The sequence below is a fragment of the Oryctolagus cuniculus genome, chromosome 5 (genome assembly GCF_051225735.1).
Source record: "Oryctolagus cuniculus isolate XC-2025 breed Fujian yellow rabbit chromosome 5, ASM5122573v1, whole genome shotgun sequence".
NCBI classification, from domain to species: domain Eukaryota; kingdom Metazoa; phylum Chordata; class Mammalia; order Lagomorpha; family Leporidae; genus Oryctolagus; species Oryctolagus cuniculus.
This window is the reverse complement of record NC_142871.1, coordinates 98,619,541-98,645,644: the sequence shown is the minus strand read 5'-3', so window position 1 is coordinate 98,645,644 and position 26,104 is coordinate 98,619,541. Positions and strand designations below refer to the sequence as shown.

At 41.5% G+C, this 26,104-nt stretch overlaps 1 protein-coding gene across 1 annotated transcript in view; it reads left to right on the top strand.

Moving 5' to 3' along the window:
* The window catches only part of CD109 (CD109 molecule), a 168,114-nt gene that overhangs the window by 71,350 nt on the left and 70,660 nt on the right, over positions 1-26,104 (top strand). The window contains exons 6-15 of the mRNA XM_070073883.2: positions 6,543-6,582; positions 9,614-9,698; positions 15,631-15,727; positions 16,041-16,182; positions 16,885-16,994; positions 18,923-19,147; positions 20,353-20,454; positions 20,544-20,606; positions 22,180-22,356; positions 25,359-25,511. Coding sequence (XP_069929984.2) covers positions 6,543-6,582; positions 9,614-9,698; positions 15,631-15,727; positions 16,041-16,182; positions 16,885-16,994; positions 18,923-19,147; positions 20,353-20,454; positions 20,544-20,606; positions 22,180-22,356; positions 25,359-25,511 — 1,194 coding nt within the window. The remainder of the gene's footprint in view (positions 1-6,542; positions 6,583-9,613; positions 9,699-15,630; positions 15,728-16,040; positions 16,183-16,884; positions 16,995-18,922; positions 19,148-20,352; positions 20,455-20,543; positions 20,607-22,179; positions 22,357-25,358; positions 25,512-26,104) is intronic.

Sequence of the window (26,104 nt, the reverse complement as noted above, 5' to 3'; positions counted from 1 at the left end):
TCACTAGGCTGCCGTCCAGTCCTCCGGGTTGGATTGAGTAGAGGGAAGGAAGGTGAGAGGTAAAGAAGAATCAGACCGATGTGGAAGGATGAGTCATATGAATTTGCTAAGGTTGTCCTCCAAAAATGGCAATTTATTATGGTTCAATGTAATTCTGATAGCTGAGCTCTCTGGGCTTAGCAAGCATTTTAGACTAATGCTGTTTCTTCTTTGTTCTCATTTATCAATGCACCTTTTACTGTTGCTGGGAGGGCTTTTGAATTTGTCTCTTCTGATTGGCAGCTCCTCAGTCGTCTCTACTTCCTGGGCATCTAGATCGCGCATATCCAACCTCTGTCTCCTGACGTTGCCTTACCCCTCCCCAGGCCCTCAGATCATGCTGATGGGTTCTTGTAGCGCATCTGGTGAGGGGCAATCCCTGTGCTTTCTTAGCTGCACAGTGTTCAGCGGGCACATGCCACCATTCACAGAGCACACTCTTTGTTCTGCCATCAGCACATCTGGTCAGTGTCAATGTTTCGTCCTTTAGGTTTTTCATGTGTCTCAACAGCTTACTCAGTGGCAGCTTGCGGAAGCTCTCAGGGACACATTTCCAGCTCTCTGGATCATGCTGTTGATGCTTCCTTCCCTAGATTTGAAATGAAGGGGCATACATTGCCCACCTGAGCCCCAGAGGTGAGATGTATGCCACTGCTAACACATCAAAAGCTTTCTCCTAAAATTCCCTTTTATGCCCTCCACATGGATGAGGGCTTGAGAGTTGAAAAAAAAAATCAGCTTTTGGAAACCTCCTTTGCAAGTCTTGCATAGTAGCCTTACACTTTTGGGCGGAGTGGGCATCTATTGTCTTGGGTGCCAAGGGCAAAATGCGTCTGCAGTGATTTCACTTCCTGTTATGTGTGGATTTTTAAAAATCTTTTAAATAAAAGGTAAAAGGTAAATCCAGTTACTGGAGGTCAGTGCTAAAGCAAAGTTATGACAAATTGGAATGATCATAAGTGAACATAAACAGAAAGAATTCATCTAGTACCTCAGTTCTGTTTTTGGCACTTCTTTTTTATTTCAGAAGCAGAAGTTGAAAGAAACTGCCCTGCTTTTAAAAATTGCTTTTAATGGTCATGTATTGTGCCATACTTCTTCAAATTTGTTAAAAATAGAAGCTCAAGAGTTGGATGTCCTCATGATTAGAGAAGGAAAATTCTGTAACTAATAATTCATATACTTTCAGTTTGTTTGAGGTAATTCAAAAAGTTCATGGAAAATAGAATTAAAAGGTAACTTTGTTTTGATGCAAAAATTTTGAAATCTACATGTAGTTTCTTCTTAATATGCATTTTCAAGAACTTCTTGAGGGTGGTAAAATAATATTTTCTCAGTTCATTTGACTGGTTTCCATAGCATGCATCGTTATAATGAATTATTGATTCAGGAAAAAGGGGTATTGCTGAGAATATCTCCTGGTTCTACCTTTCTGTTTCTACTTTAGTAGTTGTTTAGAAAATCTCACTGAGGCAGGCTTACATCCAATACAAACAGAGATATTTGTGCCTTCGCAGGAGAGCTCTTCCCATGGAACAGTGACCATATTGGGGAAAGAAGAGCTCAGGAGATGTCAATGAGTTATGGATTCTCTCCCCTAGAAAGGTGTTTGCTTAGAAGAGAAGCTGCCCAAGTATTTAGCGTTCAGATCAGCCTTTCTTTCCATTTGCTGGCAGAGGGAATGAACATAAACTATGCTTGATGAGCTGCAGTTAATGTAACAACTCATTTTGAAGCAGATTAAATTCCTTTGAAATGGAAGGGAAATTGCTTAGTAAAAGAAACTTGTACTTTCTACAAAAGCCCTATATATATATATATATTTTAACCCTCCAGTTTAGTTCAGCTAGAACTAACATGGTACAATTTGGAAATAAAATGTATTCCTCTTTTACAGCAATCAGTTGTCAAGAAATCTTGGCCTGTAGACCAAATCCAGCCCGACAGCTATTTTTTAAAAGTTTTATTGGAACATAGTCACACTCCTTTGCTTACATGCTGTCTCTGGCTGCTTTTGCACTGTAACCTATGGTATTTACTCTCTGTCTCTTTATGGGAACAGTCTGTGCAGATTCCCATTCCAGACTAAAGAAAATGCTCTGTTATCAGTATTTTTGTGGCTTGCATAGATGGCTGCTAATTCTCTGAATGGTTAACTTTAAATATTTCAGTATTTTCTACCATTCTTGATTATGTGTTTTGCAAAAATAACTAAATTCATTGTGAAAACTGATTTAACCTGATTGCCTAAGGGGCAGTATGTTGAACATTGCAAAACTGAGTCTTGCTTTTCAAATCTCTTGGAAGGTGAAATGATTTATTTCTTGATTTGCATTTCACCAGTTATAAACACCCTGGGAAGGCATCATGTGGTACAAAGCACACTGTCAGTTCTCAGTTACGAAATGATTCTTTGATTTCTTGAAACAATTTTAAATGATAATGAGAAAGAAACACTTTCCTTCCTGTTTTTCTTTAGTTTTCCATGGTGACTGGCCCCTTCTGCTTCTTGGATTCATGTTCTTTCCAATAAAGGGCAGAGTTAAGGTTACTTAATGATCATTTGCCTCTTTGGAGTAGTTTGATATTCTCAAGTGAAGGTTATTTCCATGGCTTGCAAGAGACAGTATCTGATCATGGAGGCCAGTCTCATGAGCACCTTAAGAACAAGCCTGGGGACAAGAATTGATTCATTCATTTGTACATGAACACTGAAGACATGCTGAACTAGAAACTGAGCCTAAGGATTTTATAGTTTCTTTTCTTTTTTTTTTTTTATTTTTTTTTGACAGGCAGAGTGGACAGTGAGAGAGAGAGACAGAGAGAAAGGTCTTCCTTTGCCGTTGGTTCACCCTCCAATGGCTGCCGCGGCTGGCGCGCTGCGGCCGGCGTACCGCGCTGATCCGATGGCAGGAGCCAGGAGCCAGGTGCTTTTCCTGGTCTCCCATGGGGTGCAGGGCCCAAGCACCTGGGCCATCCTCCACTGCACTCCCTGGCCACAGCAGAGAGCTGGCCTGGAAGAGGGGCAACCGGGACAGAATCTGGCGCCCCGACCGGGACTAGAACCCGGTGTGCCGGCGCCGCTAGGCGGAGGATTAGCCTAGTGAGCCGCGGCGCCGGCCGAGGATTTTATAGTTTCTTAAAACAGATAGACACAAGGCCGGTGCCGCAGCTCCCTTGGCTAATCCTCTGCCTGTGGCGCCGGCACCCCAGGTTCTAGTCCCGGTTGGGGCGCCGGATTCTGTCCCCATCGCTCCTCTTCCAGTCCAGCTCTCTGCTGTGGCCCAGGAGTGCAGTGGAGGATGGCCCAGGTCCATGGGCCCTGCATCCGCATGGGAGACCAGGAGGAAGCACCTGGCTTCTGGCTTCAGATCGGCATACTGCGCCGGCCGCAGTGCGCCGGCTGTAGTGGCCACTTGAGGGGATGAACTGATGGAAAAAGGAAGACCTTTCTCTGTCTTCTCTCTCACTGTCTAACTCTGCCTGTCAAAAAAAAAAAAAAAAAAAAAGATAGACACAAAATAGATAATGATTATATATTGTGTTAAATAAAATGATTGCGTTGGGATTCTAGGAAGCAGCAGTATTTGAGGTAGGCCTGGGAAGATGGGTAGAGGTAGGAGTAAGTGTAAGAAAAATTAACATAGAAATCATATTGCATGCAGCCTCAGGACACTGACAGTCTTATACAGTTATGGGCTGCTTTAATGATAGACATTTTGAGAAATGCATCACTAGGCAGTATTGTCATAATGTGAACATTTCATAGAATGTACTTATACAAACTTACATTGTTTAACCTGGTACACGCCAAGGCTATATGTTACAGCAACCATGCTATATATGGTCTTTTGTTGGTCAAATATTGTTTTATGCCACGTGACTGTACTTTTGCTTTTGACCATGTCTGTCTCCATTGCTTGACCCTCTGACACTGAGGACCATAATTTATCTTTATAGAGCCTCATATGGTGTTTTGTATGTAGAACCTAATCAAAGTTTGCTATATGAATTTCGCTAGAGAGAGACATGTTCAATAAGTAATTATCTTTACCTGTGCTGGCTTCAGTAGTAAAGCAAAACTAGTTTAAAAACTGGAATTCTGGGGCTGGAGTTGTGGCATAGAGAGATTAATGGGTGCTCATTCGAGTCCTGGCTCCTCCTCTTTCAATCCAGCTCCTTGCTAATGTACCTGGGAAAGCAGTGGAAGAGCTTGGGCCCCTGTACCCACATGAGAGACCCAGATGAAACTCCTGGCTCCTGGCTTCAGTCTGGCCCAGCCCCAGTCATTGCAGCCATTTGGAGAGTGAACCAGCAGATGGAAGATACCCTCCTGCCCACCCTCCCCACCCCTGTCACTGCCTCTGTCTTTCTATAACTCTACCTTTCAAATAAATAAAATAAATCTTAAAAAGCTCCCAGAACGCTTATGTGTATCAGTAAAACAGGTACTAAAGATAATGTTCTTTTTTTTTTTTTTTTGTAAGGATGTATTTATTTTGAAAGGGAGAGAGAGAGAGAGAGAGAGAGAAATCTTCCATGTGCTAGTTAACTCCCCAAATGGCCACAATGGCTAGGGCTGTGCCAGGCCAAAGCCAGTAGCCTGGAACTTCTTCTGGATCTCCCATGTGAGTGGCATGGACCCAAGCACTTGGGCCATCTTCTGCTGCTTTCCCAGGTGCATTATCAGGGAACTGGATTGGAATGGGAGCAGCCAGGCCTCAAACTGGCACCCATATGGGATGCTGGTGTGGCTGGTGGTGGCTTAACCTGCTATGCCGCAACACTGGCCTCAGATGATGTTCTTGACTTGATTTTTAAGTGTTACAAATTAGAACTTCCATGTGAATCATGCATGTAATTTATAACATTTCTGTATATGACATGAAAACAATTTAAGATAGACATCACAAATGTGGAGATTATGGCTTTGATCTGAACAACATAATTTCTTTGGGATATCCACTAAGTGACCATATTGAAGTTACATTTTAGATAATGATTTTCTTAGGATATAAATGGTTACATTTGTATTTTGAAGTGAGCCATATTTTTCTTTTAAAATAAAAAAATAGCTTTGTGCACAGAAGCTTTACATTAAAATGAGGATAATTTTTTAAGACAGAATAATATTTTCTAACCTTGTCTGTATGTTCGCTTTGATAAATTTAAGGAATCAGAATATAAATTTCATTAATGGAATTACTTTACTATTTTGAAAAAATTTCTATTAAGTGTGTTATTTATGCTTTAGAATGGACAGAAACAGGAGGAGGTAGAAAAACGATATAATAATAGGCCACATGTTTTCTTGTTCATCTTGCAAAAGGAAATAATGGTATCTGGTAAAATACCATGGGGTGTAGTGATTTAAGGGTTTCCCTGGAGAATGACTGAAAGAATTAGGTGGAAGATGTTGAACCCTGATGTTTTTGCATAGTTGATCATTTATAAACATTTGAATTTTGTTAACTTCATTTTCTCCACTGGTTTTCTGATATGATTTCTAAAACAAATTTGCCCTATATCAATGAAGATATTAGGTCCTATAATACTGTGCTGATGATGTTTAGGGAGGAATTTCTGGCATTCCACACTCAGGAAGCCCTCCACCTGGCAGTAGTATCCCAGAAAAGAGGAGAAACACAGTGCGGGCAAATCCATATCCTTAAAAACCCTGGTCTCAGTACAGACTGGGTTCTCAGTCTTTCCGGAGACACCCGCCTGGTCTGTCGGGTGTGCTGTTTCCATTAAACTTTGCTATCTTGGTTACTGCTAGAAAATGACGTCATTTCCTGCTAGTTTGATATGTCTTGTACTTGCTTCATAAATTTCTGCATTGTGTAATTTAATATAATTCTCATTTTACAAATGATAAAAATAAAATTAAGTAGTTTTAAAAAATGATCTTCAATGAGTTACAGTGTTCACCTTTATTATTTTTTTAAAGTCTGTTTTTACTATTTTATTTTATTTGAGAGGCAGAGATGTAGGTAACCAGATAGAGACAGAAATGAGAGAGAGAGAGAGAGAGATTTTCCATCATTCCTCAAATGCCTGCAGTGCCCAGGACTAGTACTTAGGCACTTAATCCAGGCCTCCCACATGAGTGAGAGGGACCCAAATACTTGAGCCATCACCCACTGCTTTCCAGGATGCACATTAGCATGAAGCTGGAATTGGAAGCTGGACTCAGGACTTAAACCCAGTACTCTGCTATGGGATGTGGGTGTCCTAAATGCAATTCAACCACCAGACCATGTGCTCTGGCTCACCTTTTTATGTTAGTGAGTTGGGAAGGAATACTGAGTGAAATTTCACAGGCTTAGTGTTGCAGTTGACTAAAAATACACTTACACAAATTAAAATAAACTCTTGTTCATTAAATAATTACAAATGTAAGGAAAAAATAATTTTCTAGACCCTTTTGTTCAGGTAAATAAGCAACAAAATAATTAAGAACTCATATATTCTCTTCTCTTTTTTTTTCTTTCCTCCAATAGGACCAGACATATTATCAATCATTTCATGTTTCAGAATATGGTAAGAGTCTCTTATTTTATTTCAAAGGAAAGAGATTTTTATTACTTCCTATAGAGATAAGAGAAATTTTCAAGGGATGTGATATTGTTTAAAGTAAAAATCCCAATGAAAGTAAAATTCTGGTGTTCCTTGTAGGTCTAAACATATTTTTCATATGAAAAACTTCTAAAATATTATTATAAAGAAAAAATGGACAAATTATCTTTTGTAGCCCCACTGTGCTGGTCTTTGCCCTATGCACAGTTTCTATGTTTTTCTACTTTCCTTAAAATTTTGTATTTTTTTTTAAATCTTTGCATCAGTGATTTTTCTGTATTTTTTGTTTGACATTGGTTTAACTCAGGTAAATTCTTTTTTTGCCCATGTGACCCTTATAATATTGCAGATACATATGGACTCAACTAATTTGCTGGCAGATGGAGAGGAAGTAGAGATGAGAGTGAGAGCATAGGGTCTCAGTTTATCATCTGAATAGCTCTTTTGGGGTTACACACATGAGCTTTGTCATTTGATTTGTGACACTTTTGGAGATTGTGTCTGATTCAAGTGATAGAAATTTTAGAAAGTAGTTCGCTTTTAACTCTGGGGCTCAAGCTTGTGTATCTCATATGGTGTTTTCAGATCAAGTCTCAGGAGCATGTAGAATGGGAATCAGCAAAGTGTTTTCCTACAATGAGCCAGATAGGAGTGTGCATGTTGTAGGCTCTGTGGGCTGCCCATGTGTCTCCGTCATAACTACTCCAGTTGGCCTTAGTAGCACGGAGCAGCCATAGTCTGTATGTAAGTGAATGTAGCTGTGAGGAAATAAACTTCATTTAATTAGTGTGGATATTTGAATGCCACACAATTTTCATGTGTGATATTATTTTTTAATGTGTTTCAATCAATTACAAATTGTAAAGACCATTGTTAGCCCATACTGGTCATAGTTTGCTGACCCATGGTCTGGAACTGTGCCATCTAGTACAGGGCCACGCACTTGAAGTGTGATTACCATATGGAGATATGCTGTAAGCGTAAAATACACACCAAGGTTTGAAGACTTAGTGCAAAAAAGCCTGGTTCATTAGTAATGTTGTTTATTTTGATTACATATTAAAATTGTATTATTTTGGATATACAGGAGTAAATAAAAATTTCAAAAATAAATTTCATTTGCCTTTTTTCTTTTCTTTATTTATTTTTAAAAGATTTTATTTATTGGCTGGTGCCGCCACTCACTAGGCTAATCCTCTGCATGTGGCGCCGGCACCCCGGGGTTCTAGTCCCGGTCGGGGTGCCGGATTCTGTCCCGGTCGCTCCTCTTCCTGTCCAGCTCTCTGCTGTGGCCAGGGAGTGCAATGGAGGATGGCCCAAAGGCTTGGGCCCTGCACCCGCATGGGAGACCAGGAGGAAGCACCTGGCTCCTGGCTTCAGATCAGTGCGGTGTGCCGGCTGCAGTGCACCGGCCGCAGCAGCCATTGAGGGGTGAACCAGCGGAAAAGGAAGACCTTTCTCTCTGTCTCTCTCTCTCACTGTCCACTCTGGCTGTCAAAAAAATAAATAAATAAAAAAAGATTTTATTTATTTATTTGAAAGGCAGATTTACAGTGAGAGGGAGAGGCAGAGATCTTCCATTTGCTGGTTCACTCCCTAAATGGCTGCAACAGCCAGGGCTGGGCAAGGCCAAAGCCAGGAGCCAGGAGCTTCTTTCAGATCTCCCATGTGGGTGCAAGGGCCCAAGCACTTGGGCCATTCTACCATGCATTCCCAGGCACATTAGCAGGGAGCTGGATTGGAAGTGGAACAGCCAGGTCCTGAGTTAGCACTCATAAGGGAGGCTGGCGCAGCAGGCCATAGCTTTGACCTATTGAGCCACAATGTCAGCCCCTCCCTGCTTTTTACTTTTCAAATGTGACTACTAGAAATGAAAAACTGCACATATGGTTCACATTTTATTTCTTTTGGATAGCCCTGATCCAGAAAAATAAATCACACAGGACCAACATTTTTTTTTAAAAGATTCATTTTCTTTATTTGAAAGACAGAACAACAGAGAGTGAGGGAGAGGCAGAGAGAAAGAGATCTTAAATCTGTTGGTTCACTCCTCAAGTGGCCACAATGGCCAGGACAGGGCTGGACAGAAGCTAGGAGCCTGGAACTCCATCCATGTCTCCTACATAGGTGGCAGGGGCCCAGATACTTGGGTCATCTGCTGCTGCTGGATCAGAGGTAGGGCATCCAAGACTCAAATCAGTGCTCCTATATGGGATGTCCTCGTTGCAGGTTGTGGCTTAACCTGCTGTGCCACAACACCACTCCAGGATGAACATTTTTAGAAGCTGTTTTCATATCACGTTGTGTTGGAACTGTTGCTGAGTTGTTGTTACCATGAGTAGGGTGTTATATGTAGTTGAGCAGGGGAAGAGTGGAGGTTTGAGGAAGGTGTATTTGCATGTCTTGTCCACCTCTGGGTTTCCTCTAGCTTCTGTGCTGATGCAGGTCCTTGAAGGGCAGTTACAGTTACCCCATGTGACTTCTTTGGTTCTCCTCTCAGATTGGTCTAGAGTCTGGGAGGGACTTGGCACACTAACTTTGGCCTTTAACTTTGTATGGAGCTGGAGGTCTGCTCTATATTGTTGACCCATCGACCTGCATGATACATCTCTTGTGTTAATTGAAAGGAAAGGTGATGTGCCTTGTTGTGAGACTTTGATCTGTTTCTCTTGCAGTGACCTTAGACCCAACAACTCTGTAAACCAGAAAACCACAAAAGCTTTTTGTTGTGTTGGAGTGACTTATCGCATAGTATTAATATTTGTATACTCTTTCATACTTAATCATATAAAGATGACCAAAGTGGAGATTTATAATTTTGGGGAAACAAAGGGCTTTTTGCCTGTGTTAATACGTATTTGAATCCTAATGGATCTAAATTCACATAGTAACAATCTTTGACTCCCTCACAACAATTCTGCTGTTTATTTTCTTTAGGTGAAGATGGTAGTAAAATAGAATCAATTAAAGATTTACCCTTGCTTTTCTTTTCCAGTGTTGCCAAAATTTGAAGTTGTTTTGCAGACACCATTATATTGTTCTTTGAATTCCAAGAATTTAAACGGTTCTATTACAGCTAAGTAAGTATCATCTTTAATATTACTTTAGAGCCGGCGCTGCGGCTCACTAGGCTAATCCTCCGCCTAGCGGCGCCGGCACACCGGGTTCTAGTCCCGGTCGGGGCGCCGGATTCTGTCCCGGTTGCCCCTCTTCCAGGCCAGCCCTCTGCTGTGGCCAGGGAGTGCAGTGGAGGATGGCCCAGGTGCTTGGGCCCTGCACCCCATGGGAGACCAGGAAAAGCACCTGGCTCCTGGCTCCTGCCATCGGATCAGTGCGGTGCGCCGGTCGCAGCGCGCCGGCCGCGGCGGCCATTGGAGGGTGAACCAACGGCAAAAGGAAGACCTTTCTCTCTGTCTCTCTCTCTCACTGTCCACTCTGCCTGTCAAAAAATAAAAAAAAAATATTACTTTAGAACTATAATAATATAAGTATCATTTCATATCATTTATAATATTACTTTATAATCCATTATGACACTATATGACAAAAGGCTCATTATATACTTCAGAATACTGACACAGCAGTTTTCTTATTAGAATGCCCTAGTGAGGCACAGGTATTGTGTTGTGGCAAGTTAAACCTGTGCTTGGGACACCCACGTCCCATATCAGAGTGCCTGGGATTGAGTCATCCTGACTGTGTCTGGCATGATGAAAGCAACATCTCTTTTACCTTCAGAGGCCAATCCTTCCACATGGGCACTGGATACCGTGTCCCATGAGAAGACTTCTCACGCTGCCTCATCTTTCACCAGTGTCTCGGCTTCCAACATTTGGTATCTGTAACCTTTTTTATTTATTTATTTTGACAGGCAGAGTGGACAGTGAGAGAGAGACAGAGAGGAAGGTCTTCCTTTACCGTTGGTTGACCCAACGGTATCATCTTCCCCAAAATGTGATGCCTCCTTGCTTCCCCATCTTTGTGGACTGCACCACCGTCTCTTAGCTACCCAAGTCCACTGTACTCTTCCTTCTCCCTCCCTCAAGCTCTGTGTTCAGGCAGCACTTAATGCTGTTGATCCTGTCTCAGTTCAGCACACTTTTCCCCACTGCCACTTTCTTGATATAAGTCTTGTCATAGTCCCTCTCCTTTAACTATGGATACAGTTTAAATATTTTTCCTGACTCCAGGTTTACCCTTTCCAGTCTTTTCTCTATCACTGTGTTGACTTTTAAAAAAACTATAGTGCAAATCTAAGTTTGTCACATTTTTGCACAATAATTTTCATACCATTGCCTCGAGGGTGAAGTTCATATTCTTTACTGTATCTTGTAGGTTTCTTGTTTCATGTCTTTTGAAACATTCTTTCCAGCTTCTAAGAATGCAAAGTGCTTTCTCTGATCAATAGGCCTATACATAAGCAGTTTCACGGTTTTGGCTACTTGCCCCTAACCCTCTGTGTTTATACCTTTTGTAGCAGTAATCACACAATTCTCCTGTTTGCTAGTCTACCTCTTTGAAGTTGGGTACGTTTTGTTTATTACTGCACACTGGTACCTGGTATAGTACCAGTTATGGAAAAGCCATCCAATAAGTATTTATTGAAAAAAAGAAACCAAATGCATTAATGACATGACCCCTAGGATTTCTGTTCCAAGCTCTATGTAGCATGACAAAGGTCTACATACCAAATCAAAAATTTGCTTTTTGGAATGAACCAACTTAAGTTGTATAACAGTAGATTCAGTCTCATTACCAAATTAAGGGATAGAGAATATGAACTGAAATCAGGTCATTCCTTGATGTAGTTTGAAACATAAATTCTGTTGTTTTAATATTTGGATGATAGTTATTAAGTTATAGAGATAATTTTGTAAATATTTATTTTATAATAGCTATCATAGTCCTCTGTGTGGATCATAAACTATTTAGGTTACTCTTTTGTTAGTAGCCATCTGTTCCATTAAGGTTACAATTAATATGCCAAATATTGTTAGAAATTTTTCAGAGAATGGTGATAAGCTCCTTTTAATTTTGAAGACTTTCGATGACTTAAAAATAAACATTCATTTGTTTATTAGCTTTGATGTGAACATCTGTTCATTATTCCCACCTTTATTTTATTTTTTTTTAAAGATTTATTTTATTTATGAAAGATAGAGTTACAGAGAGAGGTAGAGACGGAGAGAGAGAGGTCTTCCATCTGCTGGTTTACTTCCCAGATGGCCCCAACAGCTGGAACTGCACCGATCCGAAGCCAGGAGCCAGGAACTTCTTCCGGGTCTCCCACGTGGGTGCAGAGGTCCAAGGACTTGGGCCATCTTCTACTTCTATCCCAGGCAATAGCAGAGAGCTGGATCGGAAGTGGAGCAGCTGGGACTAGAACTGGCGCCCACATGGGATGCCGGCGCTTCAGGCCAGGGCGTTAACCCGCTGCTCCACAGCGCTGGCCCCATATTCCTACCTTTAATTAAAAATAAGATTGCAACATAGGATATATCTAGTTTGCTTTGTACTTCCTAGGGACAGTAGATTTTTAAAATGTTATTTAATCTAAGGTTTATTAAAATATATTGAAATGGGGGCTGGTGCCATGGCTCACTTGGTTAATCTTCCACCTGCAGCGCTGGCATCCCATATGGGTACCGGGTTCTAGTTCTGGTTGCTCCTCTTCCAGTCCAGATCTTTGCTGCGATCTGGGAAGGCAGTGGAGGATGGCCCAAGTGCTTGGGCTCCTGCACTCACATGGGAGACCAGGAAAAAACACCTGGCTCCTGGCTTCAGATTGGCGTTAACTCCAGCTGGCCGTAGTGGCCATTTGGGGAGTGAACCAACAGAAGGAAGACCTTTCTGTCTCTCTTTCTCTCTCACTGTCTAACTCTATCTGTCAAATAAAAAAAATATTAAAATGGAACATTTGCATTCTGGAGATGGTATGGGAACAAAAGGATGTGTTGGGTAGAATTATACTGTTAGGTTCAATTTTTTAAAAGATTTATTTATTTATTTTAAAATCAGAGTTACAGAGAGAGGAGAGACACAGGGAGCGAGATCTTCATCTACTAGTTCACTCCCTCAAAAGGCTGCAACAACTAGGGCTGTGTCAGGCTGACTCCAGGAACCCAGAGCTTTTTCCAGGTCTCCCATGTGGGTGGCAGGGACCCAAGCACTTGTGCCATCTTCCATTGCTTTCCCAGGCACATTAGCAGGGAGCTGGATCAGAAGTGGAGCAGCTGGGTCTTGAATCAGTGTCCAAATAAAAGCTGGCATCACAGGCAGTAACTTTACCTGTTGCGCCACAGTGCCAGCCCCTGGTTCACTCTTAGGTATTATTTGATAAATATTTTGTGCCGCAGCTGTTTTCAAAGAAAAAAACTCATTGTTAATGAGACTATGCCAGAGTACCTTAGTTTGTAAAAAATGTTGTCCCTCTATTATTCTGTGAATAATTAGTTTATCCCATGTTTTTCTAGATAGTGTTTAGGATAATAATTGTCAGTATCATTGTTTCACAGTTGCAGTAACCAGCTTTGTGCTTGGAAAGCTAAATCTGCTTTATACTTAATTCAAAATTAAAAACATTTGTATCAGGGCAGACATTTGGCAGAGGCTAAGCCACCCTTTGGGATCCTGCATCCCATATTGGAATGCCTGGGCTCACACCCTACCTCTGCTTCCAGTTCAGTGTCTTGAAGGTAGTTCAAGTTCTTGGGTCCTTCCCCCACTCCAGTCTGGGGGACCTGGCTGCAGTTCTGGGCTGTCGTTCCAGCCTGGCCTAGGTCCAGCTGATGCAGGCATTTGGGGTAGTGAAACGGCAGAGAGATTTCTCTTGCTCTTGCTCTGCCTTTCAAATGAATAACCTAAAAAAAATTTGTGTCTGAGGATACTTGAAATTATGTCTGAGTTTCAAAATTCCCTAAACATGCTGTATCATAGGATGTAACTCTTCACATATAACATTCTGGAATTCTAATTTTGCTTCTATTTGATATAAAAATATTTGTTTATTTGAAACAGTGGTGGGGGGGAGAGAGAGAGGTCTTCCATTTGCTCGCTCACTCTTCAAAGGGCTGCAATAGTCAGGGTGGGCCAGTCCAAAGCCAGGAGCCAAATGCTGCATCTGGGTCTCCCACTTGGGTGCAGGGGCCCAAACAATTGGGCCATCTTCCTCTGCTTTCCCAGGCATTAACAGGGAGCTAGATTGGAAGTGGAGGAGCCGGGACTCAAACCAGCACCCATATGGGATGCCAACATTTCAGGCAGTGGATTTACACAGTATGCCACAGTGCTGGCCTCTTTATTCCATCTAACAAGCTATCAACAGTGTCAGGTTTCAAAGACTGTGCATTGAATGAGTGAATTTGGAGTCAAAGTGGCTAACCAGGATTTCCCCTAACTTGATTATTTTCGTTTGGAAGGGTGGAGCGTTTGAAGGTGGGTTCTTTTTTGCTTCTTGACTTGTAATATGCTATACTTTACCATTTGCTTTTGTGTTAAGTTGTTCTTGACAAGACTCTATCTGTGTTCAATTAGCGGATTCAGGAAGCAGCAGTTTACCGTTCCAGTTTATAGGGTGTAAAGAAAAATTGAGCGCTTCAAAACAGAAATGGAAAGAGCCCATGAAATACATTTAAAAAAGATTTCCAGGCAGCAAAATGATTTGCCAGATTGCCTCTTGTTTGTGTGAAGAACGTGTTCTATCATGAGAGAGGATAAAATGAATACATAGAAGACAAGAAAGAGAATGAGATTGGATTGAACAAGATAAGGTTCTTACTAGGAATTTCTTTTTAACAAAAATTTATTCATTTATATGAAATTCAGAGTCACAGTGAGAGAGGGAGAGACAGAGAGAGAGGCGAGAGGTCTTCCATCTGATGGTTCAATCTCCAGTTGGCCACAACAGCCAGTGCTGGGCCAACTTGAAGCCAGGAGCCAGGAGCTTCTTCCAGGTCTCCCACATGGGTGCAGGGGCCTAAACGCTTGGGCCATCTTCTGCGGCTTTTCCCAGGCCTGGGAGATCGGAAGTGGAGCAGCCAGGACAGGAACCGGTACCTGTGTGGGATGCTGATATTGCAGGTGGTGGCTTTACCTTCTAACGCTACAATGCTGGCCCCTTTGGGATTTTAACAATGATGCTTATTTTTTATTTTCCTGTAAAAAAAAAAAAAAACCAGCTTTTGACAGTTATAAGTACATTTGGTGTTCCAGAATCTAGTCTGAAAAGCCCTCCTGGCTGATATCAGAACATGCAGCAATGGGCCATGGAAAGTTTTCAGCTAACATTTAAAAATCTTCAGATGGACACAATTAATAGGCCAGTGCACATTTTTAGGAGTGAAAATTTTTCATAGTTTAAAAAAAAAATCTTTGGATAGAAAGTTTCACTTCCAGTTATGACCAGATTTTCTCTGGAGTCTCTACAGGCTGTCAGAGGCTGGGTAAAGTGTGTATTATGAACTGTTTTAGGTACTCTAGTTCAAAGTCTTCCCATTATTAAGGACATTTTTTGCTGTGTTTAGTTTTTAAAATTTTATAGTAGGATTATTATTTTTTTTTTTAAAGATTTATTTGAATGGCAGACTTGGGGGGGGGGGGAGAGAGAGAGAGAGAGAGAGAGAGAAAGGGAGCGAGGTATCTTCTATCCACTGGTTCACTCCCCAAATTGCCAGTTTGAAGCCAGGAGCTATATGGGTCTTCTGCATGAGTGTCAGGGGCCCCAGTGCTAGAAACATCTGCTGCTTTCCCAGGTACATTAGCAGGAAGCTGGATTAGAAGTGGAGCAGCTGAGACTTGAACCAGTGCTTATACGGGGGATGCTGGTGTCACAGGCAATGACTTAAACCACTGCACCACAAAGCTGGTCCCAAAGTTTGTTTTTAATATTTGTAGAATTCGCTTATGTTGGCTTGCCAGGGTATGTTACTGAAAGTCATATTTTTGTTGTGTTCTTTTGACAATATTAGATTAAAAATATGAAAAAAAGACAAAAAGCTGTTTATTGCTTTTCAGGTATACATATGGGAAACCAGTGAAAGGAGATGTAGTGCTTACATTTTTACCTTTATCGTTTTGGGGGCAGAAGAAGAATATTACAAAAAACTTTAAGGTAACTTTTGCAGGTATTTTATAACTTATCAGGATGAAATATAAGTGTATTTTTTCTAGAAATAAGCTTTTATATTGAATAAACAAAAAAACTGAGTATAAGAAAAGCAAGAGCTTTCCAACATTGAGTAAATAAAAACCCACTCATTTATAGTGATTACAATTGAACAGAGCTATCATATCATTGTGATATGATAGTTTAAGTTTTAATTTGTAAAATCTGAATTAGTTTGAGTTTTAATTTGTAAAATATGAATTAAAATACAATATGAATTAAAATTTGGAAAATAAATGTGAACTTTTTAACAAAACAGATAAATGGATCTGCAAACTTCTCTTTTAATGATGAAGAGATGAAAAAGGTAATGGAATTTTCAAATGGGCATTCTGAACACATGGATGTATCCTCCCCTGGGCCAGTAGAAATTTTAGCCACAGTGACAGAATCACTTACAGGTTTGTAGCCTTTGAAGCAAAGGTAAAGCTATTGATGTGATGGTGCTCCCTCATTCTGGTATAACAACACCTGTGCTTGGGAGCATCCCTGCCTTTCTAAGGATGCTGTTTCACGTGGAAATTGTCCTATTAATTAGTCTAACTTGTAGGAGGTTTTTATAATAAAGGAGAAACTTATTTTCTATGAAAGTTTATACTTTAAGCACATGTGATAGCTATTTGAAATTTTTCCATTTCTATTCTTTCTTTTCAGCCTGAAAACTACACAGAAAAGTCTGCATTGTCAGCTTGTTAGTTCTCTTCTCTACTTCTTCTTTTCTTTTTTTAAAAAAATTTCACATCATCTGCTATCTCTTCTGCTCCTAGACAGCTTTTTCTTTTAATAAGAAAATAGAAGTTTACTCTTCGGACATTTCTGTTATCATTTCAAATGCTATAATTAGTTCCCTAGAGAACAAAAGACTATTCTTCAGTGGTCTTAATAATTTGGCATACAGGTCACTGAAGGACGGCAATGAAGGGGTAGAGAGTCTAGTAGAACCACATGCTTCTCTCAGTGTCAAAGCCAATATGGAAATGAGGCTCATGTGTCCCAATATCTAAAGCCCCTTTGACAAGTAGCTTAGTTGGGGAGAGTTGGTGCTAGAAGCTGTTGGTGAAAATACTACTCTTGCATTCTAAATGGTGCAATTTCCAAAATAGGGATCTCAAGAAATGCAAGCTCCAATGTGTTTTTCAAACAGCATGATTATATCATCGAATTTTTTGATTATGCTGCTGTCTTGAAGCCGTCTCTCAACTTCACAGCTACTGTAAGTTGGTGTGTTTGTTACTTATCCATTGCAGTTAGTTCAATTTAATGAAACAGAATGGGAAATGTTACTTCAATGATTTTCTAGAAATTAAAGCAAAACTGGGTAGAATACTTTTCCCCTTTAGATATATGAGAATTATAGAAACTTCAAATGATTTTTGTCTAATTTTTCCTAAAAAAAGTAATTTCTACAAGTAACAAACATTACTTTTTTATTTATCTGAAAGGCAGAGTGGCAGAGAGAGATGGAGAGAGAAATCTTCCATCTGTTGATTTACTCCCCAAATGGCTGCAACAGCGAGGCTGGGCTACGCTGAGGCCAGGGCCAGGAACTTCATCCTGGTCTCTCATGGGGGTTCAGGGACCCAAAGACTTGACGCATCTTCTATGGCTTTTTCAGGCCTGTTAGCGGGCACCTCTACCTGAAGTGGACTAGCTGGGGCTAGAAACAGTGCTTCAGTATGGGATGCTGGTGTCGCAGGTGGTCACTCACATTACCTGGTGTACTATAACACTGGTCTCAAAAAAATATTTTCCTGAAAATTTGTTTATTTTTTTCTTAAATTATTTTTTCATAATGTCGATTAACATATAATACTTGCCATTGCAGCATGAAAGCAGCCGATTTCTAAGCAACTTAGAATGTGTACGTTTTGATAAAATACTGGATTGGCCTGCCTACTTTCTGTAGTTTACTGACCTCTGACTTAAAGGAAAAGGGATTACTTCTTTTTGATTGAGAAATTTTAGGTAGTTCCTGACTTGATTGATATTAACCATTTAGATAGTTTGAAAAAGGAAGCAAAATAGCACAAGGCTGTGAATGGTTGTTGCCAAATGAGTAGAGTGATACAGTGGGAGTTGGCGTGAGAGGCGTTGCCTTGGGGTAGGTGAGAGGATTACAAAAGGATGCTTAATAGAGGAAGAGGCCCTGAGCCATTCCTTAAAGATCAGTAGGGTTAATGTTTGGGTATGGAATGGGTGATGTGGAGCAAGATGGGCTGAGACAAAAAGAAAACTCTGGTTGACAAGTTTTAGGTGTATCTTGGTGACAGTGATTGGTGTGATAAAACAGGAGGAGGAGCTTGGGGAGCTGTAGAGGATCCTAAATGTCTCACCTGTGCATTGAACTTGATGCTCGAGGCAGCAAGGAGCCTAGGAGCCTTAGGAATGTGGGAGGAATATGACAAAAGCAGTGGTTGAGGAGGACCGATCAGGGCTGTGTGCAGGAGAGAGGGGACATCAGAGGCATGAGGTGACAAGGTGCCTTGTGGGGTTGACTGTGCAGCTGGAGAGGATGGAAGAAAGAAATACAGGACTTGGCATTTACTGGATTTGGGAGGTGAGGAGAGGGGGTAAAATTCAGAGGTATTGAGTCATGGTGTTAGTGACAATAGGAAAGGAGAGTTGGTTGCTCAAGATTAGAAGTGCTGAAATTGAGGTAACTAGGAGGACTAAGAAACTGCCTGCAGGGAATTACAGAAATTGAGTCTGAGCTCCAGAGAAAGATGAGGGTGGAAATTCTGGGTGTGGATACAATCACAACAAAATACTCTAAGCCATGGAAGTACTGAGAACTTTGAGGCAGAGGGAAGAAATGATGGCTGATAATTGGCCTGGATACATTTCTACAAATAGGGAGAGGGAAGAGGAACCAAAAAGGACATGGAGAAAGAGAAGTATGGGAGGAGGAGGTTGTTGCGGAGCCACGGAAGACAAGGAAGTCATACCACGGAGAAGGCAGCGGTCAGTGGTGTTGGAGGCCACCCAGAGAGAGGCTACCAGTTCTGGAAACCAGAGTGCTACCTGTAATTTCTGAGCGCTCAGTTTCATGGGAATAGTCCATATGGACACGGGGTTCCGTTGAATTGCAACCCATCGCTTCCCTTGTTCCCTGGCTTTAAGATGTGTTGTTTTGACAACCAGGTGAAGGTTGCCCGTTCTGATGGCCATCAGCTAACTCCTGAAGAGAGAAGCAATAATGTCGTCATAGCAGTGCTGCAGAGAAACAGCACCAACCTCTGGACCAGGTGGAGCAGCAGAAATGAGGAAACAGCAGCCGTCCAGAACATCAGTTATGTTCTCCCCCCAAGTGGAATCTTTACGATTGAATTCCCAATCCTGGACAATTCCGCTGAGCTACAATTGAAGGTGCCAGCTGCTTCTACTCATTGTGCTACTGTAACTTGTAATCCTGTGATGAGCACTCAGGCTGTCTGGACCCAGTGTGCATAGGAAGTGGACATGTTTCCATTCAAAAAGAAAGTGAGACAGTGCAAAAAGTGATTTTATAACAGCCGCTGAGGGTTTGACCGAATGCTCTCTTCTAAGTTCATTTTGAAGAGAGTAGTAAAATACAACAGTGTGAAGGTAGAATGGAGCCCTGCTAGCCCCCGGTCTGGGTTGATTTATTTTTTTTTAAATTTTTTTATTTTTTATTTTTTTACAGGCAGAGTGGACAGCGAGAGAGAGAGACAGAGAGAAAGGTCTTCCTTTGCCGTTGGTTCACCCTCCAATGGCTGCCGTGGCCTGCGCGCTGCGCTGATTCTCAGCCAGGAGCCAGGTACTTATCCTGGTCTCCCATGGTGTGCAGGGCCCAAGCACTTGGGCCATTCTTCACTGCACTCCCAGGCCACAGCAGAGAGCTGGCCTGGAAGAGGGGCAACCGGGACAGAATCTGGTGCCCCGACCGGGACTAGAACCTGGAGTGCCAGCGCCGCAGGCGGAGGATTAGCCTAGTGAGCCGCGGCGCCGGCCTGGGTTGATTTTCAATCATGTGGAAGCTTATTGTGGCAGGAACTGAAATGAAAGTGGATTGTACATACATTTTTACATACATATGTTTGCTGAGCAGCCTTTCTCAGAGTGGCTCACGTGAGACTCCCCAGCCAGCCCTGTTACCTTTCTTCTGGTTATTTAGCCCTGCCCAGAGCAGGGTGCTCCACACCTGTGGCCTTTCAGAGTTTTACTCTGAACATCGGTGGATGGAGCTGAGTGCTATGATTTCTTGCTTGTATTTGAACTATGTGTTGTGGAAAAAGGAACGGTCCCTCTTTCATTTCATTCTCTTTTATCCCAGTGTTTCCTATTAAAATACTTTTGTTCGGAAATAAGCTAAGACTATGCTTTTTCCTCTTAGGTTATGGTGGTGAAGATCCTTTCCTACGTTTTAAAGCTATCAGTTTCTTTATGATATATGATGTAAAATGTCAAAGACCCCATTTCTGGTGAATCTATTTTTTTTTCTGCGTGGAAAAAGAAAAAGTGAATTTGAATTTTGATAATTGTTGAGCAGGTAGCATTCTCAAAGTGTCACTAAAGAAGAAGACTTACAGCTTTCTTTTCTTTTGTTATAGGCCTATTTTCTTGACAGTGTAAGTAGCATGGCAGTCCATGGTATGTTTACATCTCCTAGTAAGACATACATCCAGCTCAAAACAAGAGATGAAAATGTCAAGGTAATGCTTACAGCTCACTTGTTATTACAGTACAGTTGGATACACTTCCCACTGGTATGTTCCAACTAACAAAGACTTGTTTTTTCTAGGTGGGGTCACCGTTTGAGTTGGTGGTTACTAGCAACAAGCCCTTGAAGGAGTTAAGCTATATGGTAATCTCTTACATAATCAAAATTTATGATCTGTTATAGATTGAGCTTTATTAAATGGTGTCTACCCTATGTTTACACTGAACGTACTAATTTCTTTCTTTTTTTAAAGACATTTATTATTTATTGGAAAGGTAGAGTTACAGAGAGGCAGAGGTGGAGGTAGAGGTAGAGAGAGAGGTTTTCCATCCACTGGTTTACTCTGTAAATGGCTGCAATGGCCAGAGCTGCACAGATCTGAAGCCAGGAGCTTGGATCTTCTTTTGGGTCTCCCATGTGAGTGCAGGGGCCCAAGCACATGGGCCATCTTCCCCTGGCTTCCCAGGCCACAGTAGAGAGCTGGATTGGAAGTGGAGCAGCCAGGACTCAAATCTGTACCCATATGGGATGCCGGCACTGCAGGCAGCAGCTAAACTCACTATGCCACAGTGCCACCCCAAACTTACTAATTTCTTTAAAAAAAAAAAAAAGATTATTTATTTGTTTGAAAGTCAGAGTTACACAGAGAGGGAAGGAGAGAGAGAGAGTCAGTCTTCATCTGCTGGCTCACTCCCCAGATGGCCGCAATGGCCGGAGCTGCACTGATCTGAAGCCAGGAGTCAGGAGTTTCTTCTGGGTCTCCCTTGCGGGTGCAGAGGCCAAGGGCTTGGGCCATCTTCTAATGCTTTCCCAGGCCATAACAGAGAGCTGGATAGGAAGTGGAGCAGCCGGGTCTCAAACTGGTGCCCATATGGGATGCCGGCACTGCAGGTGGCGGTTTTATCCGCTAAGCTACAGTGCCCCCCCCCCAAACTTACTAATTTCTAAAATTCAGCCTCATACCTTTTTAACCCTGTCTTTAAAGAAAATGTATTTGAGAGAGAGAGAGAGAAGGAGAAAGAGAGTGTTTGATCTACTGATTCACTCCCTAAATGCCCCAGATGGCCAAAACTGTACTAAGACCAAAGATGGGAACCAGGAACTCAATTCAGCAATCCAGATCTCCTGTGTGGGTGGTGGGAACCCAATTACTTGGGCTATCATCACTACCTCCTGAGGTCTGTATTAGTAGGAAGCTGTTGTCAGGAACTAGAGGTATGTATCAAACCCAGGCTGTCTGATACAGGTCAGATGGCTGCCCCTGCCTATCCTAGCCTGTCCTTTGTATGTTGCAATCAATCTTTTTTCTTTCTTTTCCTATATTTGCATTTCAATTTAAAGTGGATAAATTTTTATTGGATAAACAACTTGCATTTATTGTAGAAGATTATACAATATAAGAAAATAAAAGTTGTTACCCACGGCTTTATAATCCAACTCTCCCAATGTTGCCCTATATTTCTTCCAATCAAAAATGGATTCTTGACTGTGAGACTACTGTTGTTCTCATCAGTAATGTTTTAATCTTATCATTTCCTATTCCTAGTTTATATTCCATGTTTGTCAGGGAGGTTTTCTTGAATTTAAAAAGGCCTTGAAGCTAATTTAAGTCAAGAATTTTTTGTGTGCTTAAATTGCTAAATGTAGCTTCAGTTGAGATCTTACTAGATTTAACAAAAAAAAAAAAAAAATTAAACTAATCTTCTTTTGTTTTCAGGTAGTATCCAGGGGACAGTTAGTGGCTGTAGGCAAACAAAATTCAACAATCTTCTCTTTAACACCAGAAAGTTCTTGGGCTCCAAAAGCTTGTATAATTGTGTATTATATTAAAGATGATGGGGAAATTATAAATGATGTTCTCAAAATTCCTGTTCAACTTGTTTTTAAAAATGAGGTAAGATCTAAGGTAATGATGTTTAAAAGAAGTATTCCTATTTGTGAAATCTGAGAAATGCAATATTCCTTTAGAATAGTATCATTAAGTCAAAGAGTTTAGAAATTTATATTACCCACTTCTAGAACTATGATTAAACCTCTTCATATTTAGTTACCACATGTGTATTTTTTGCGTATGGAATTATTGGGCACTGTGGGTTTTATTTGTAAGATATGGCTTTGGACTGTAAGACTTCAATGTAAGCCATGAAGCCCTCTGAGGATTTTTCAAATGGTTGACTCGGGGTTTTCCTGGGCAGTACAGAATCTGTGTGGTATTAACACTGGTGTAAGGGTGGAATTAAGGGTATGGGGGGATTGAGGCTGTCTGAAATGACAAGTAGAAGCAGAGCTGGGCTTTACTGTGTTCCATCAGCTGAAAAATAACCCAGGACAATTTTAAAAAAATATTTATTTATTTATTTGAAAGGCAGAACTACAGAGAGGCAGAGAGAGAGAGAGAGAGAGAGAGAGAGACTCTTCCATCCACTGGTCCACTCCCCAAATGGCCACAATGGCTGGAGCTGGGCCTATCTGAAGCAAGGAGCCGGAAGCTTCTTCCTGGTCTCCCATGCGGGAGCAGGGGCCCAAGGATGTGGACCATCTACTACTGCTTTCCCAAGCCATAGCAGAGAGCTGGATCAGAAGTATAGCAGTCGGGACTCGAACTGGTGCCCATATGGCACTGCAGTTGGGGGCTTTACCCACTATACCACTGCGCTGGCCCCACCCAGGACAAATTTTCCATTAGCTTGGTTGTCTTGTGTGTGAGGCTCTGTGTAGAGTCTGGTCACTAATTCTGAAGTGCTTGGTGTAGCCTCACACAGCCAGCCTTTATAGGAAATCCCCTTGAATGGCTACCCTGAAAAGAAATCTGATGGAACCATCTCACATGTATCAGAATGAGCCTTTATTCTCACTAAAAACTGCTGCCTTCTTGGGTCCTATTAACTAAAATAGTCATTGTTTTGAAGTATTGATTTGTAGAGTCTATTTTTCCTAATATATATTTTTTTTACTTAACTTGTTAGAATTTTGAGAAGTAGCAGTAGTCATCCGTTGCTTTCTTTGGTTGAGAATCGTTAACCCTAACTTTTAATATGAACTTCTATTTTTTTGCCTTTTTAAAAAGAGTTTTTGAAAATATAATACTGTATTTTGTTAGTTTTAGAGTACAGTTTTTACTTTTAGTGATTTTAGTGGGGAGGCCCTGAAGCTAGAAGCCCAGAACTCAATCCAGGACTCCCATATGGACAGCAGGAACCCAAATACTTACGCAATCAATGCTCCCAGGGTATATATTAGGGGCAAGCTGGAGTTAGGAGCCAGAGCAGAGTTTTGAACACAGCCTAACTGCTAAGCCAAATACTTTTGCCTAAACATATCTTTTAATTTTCCTTTTTAAAATACCCTCTTGTAAGAGATAGGAAGCTTCAGTTCCATTTGCAAGGGTATACCTTTCTCTAATATTTACATGCTAATAATTATCACATATGGAAAGAAGCTGCATACATGGAAATGTATGCATAGGATATGTTTAAACAAGAGAAAACGAGTAAACCTTTGTTGATGTTCAGTAATGCTATGGAATGCATGAATGAGAAGTAGAAGGGATAAGAGGAGTAGGTTTAGGAATCATCCACCTAGAAGTGCGTGTTAAGGCCATGTGGTCTCTGAGGCACACAGTCTAGAGTGAGAAATACAAGGTCCAAGACTGAGTCTTGAACGTGCTGCATCCCCATCCACTCCCGTTCCCCCTTTAGGATGTAGACAGAGAAAGTAAACTAGATTCAGTTGCTGGAGAGGAAAAGTGCACTGGATGAGTTAAACAGGCAAGGAAGATTCATTTAAGCGTATGTGAGAGGAGATAGATTGAATTCAACCCTGCTGACTCAAAAGGCAGCGAGTTTTGCAGCTGTGGGGTGAGTAAATGTCAAAGTACCACAGGCCCTGGTGGGAGGGTTGGCCAGGCTCGCAGCAGGCGGATCAGGCTCTCTGTGTTTGCCAGTTGGTACTGAGCTGGTGACATTAGACTCCCACTCTTCCACGGAGGCTGGGAAATCCACTTGGGACCCTTGTCAGTCTTGTTCATTACCTACAGAACCAGGCTTCCATGTCCCTGAGAAAGCCATCCCTGGGTTCTAAAACTCTAGAGACTGAGAAGATTTTCACCCCAAACGGGGCAGAGAAAGAATTTACAGTGACAAGTTTGCTGAGGAAAGGGAGGTCAGAGGCTGTGGTCAGGAAGACGCCTGTCCGAGGGGAACAGTAAGGCCATCCTGGCCATGCAGTGCTGTCACTGGCGCAGGGGAATGCTGAGATGGAGCTACAGAAATGGAAATTCTCAGCAGGAAGGGGCCTCCTGACAAGGCTGTGATGAGATGATTGATGTTACTCCGGAAGTGGGACCGTGCTGTGAAGAGTGTGGTGACAGAGGAAGTTCAGACAGCCGTGGAGACACAGGTCCCTGGGGCTGGCCTGGGGTTTGGACTGCCCACCCCCTACCTTGGAAAGAGCCCCTCTCACTTCCCAGCCCAGGTAGTTCTGAGAATGCTCTGGGAGCTCTCCTTGCATGCAGTCTTGATCAACACGTAGGCACCTGCAGTTTCTTTCCTCTTTCACGTTCCTCCTCATGGATACTGGCTTCCTCCCAGTGTTCTAGATACTGCTGTTCAGCCCTGGCCAGAGGCTGGGGGTGGGAGATGGAGAAAGGGAAGAGCAAAGGTGGAGAAGTGAGGGCTCCTTTGGGTTTATACCACTGTGTGAAGTCTTTCATTCACAAACGTGTCAGGAGTAAAGTTTGTAATTTCTTTTTCCTAGAGAAGGGTTGAGAAATATCCCAGAGCCAAGGCAGATGAGGAATCTTAGTTAGATTTTAAGTCATTGATTTGCTGCTGGTAAGATGCATATATAATACTTTTAAAAAGTAAAACCAAAAACCCTTCTTTATCTGTTTCTTAGATAAAGCTGTTTTGGAGTAAAGCTAGTGCTAAACCATCTGAGAAAGTGTCTCTTAAGGTCTCTGTGACACAGCCTGACTCCATAATTGGCATCACAGCTGTTGATAAAAGTGTGAATCTGATGAATGCCTCAAATGATATGTCAGTGGAAAATGTGAGTTAAACTTATTTTTTTTAAAAAATTCCAGAAATGCATGTTAAGAGAGAGAAAGAAAGAAACTTTATTGTATCACCTGAAATATTTAAAGAAGATTTTACCGGTGTCTCTGCATGTGTACGTCATAATCAGTGAGCTTCCTCTTCCAGGGCTTATGCTGGAGAGCTTCAGTGGGTGACTGTCTTTGCTGTCTTCCATGAGAAATTCCATCCAAAGTCAGGAGGAGGAGGAAATTCTGGAGATCTGTTGTGTAGCATGTGATTACTAACAATGTATTCTACATAGAAAAATTTCTGATAGTGTAGATTTTAAATGTTCCTACCAGAAAAAATAAATATAAGGTGATAATGATGTAATCAGGTAGATTTAATTTTTCCACAATACATACATATATCAAAACATCACATTGTATGCCTGAATTTATGCAACAATATAAAGAAATGCCACTTCATGTCCCTTCATTTTCATGCTATATTTTATTTTAAGACACTAAAGAAAGTACTGGGAAATTGACTTACACAGTTCTGGATAACATCAGATAAGAGAGCTTTAGGTAATTTTGAAGGGCTTTCTATTTTCGTTAAATATGG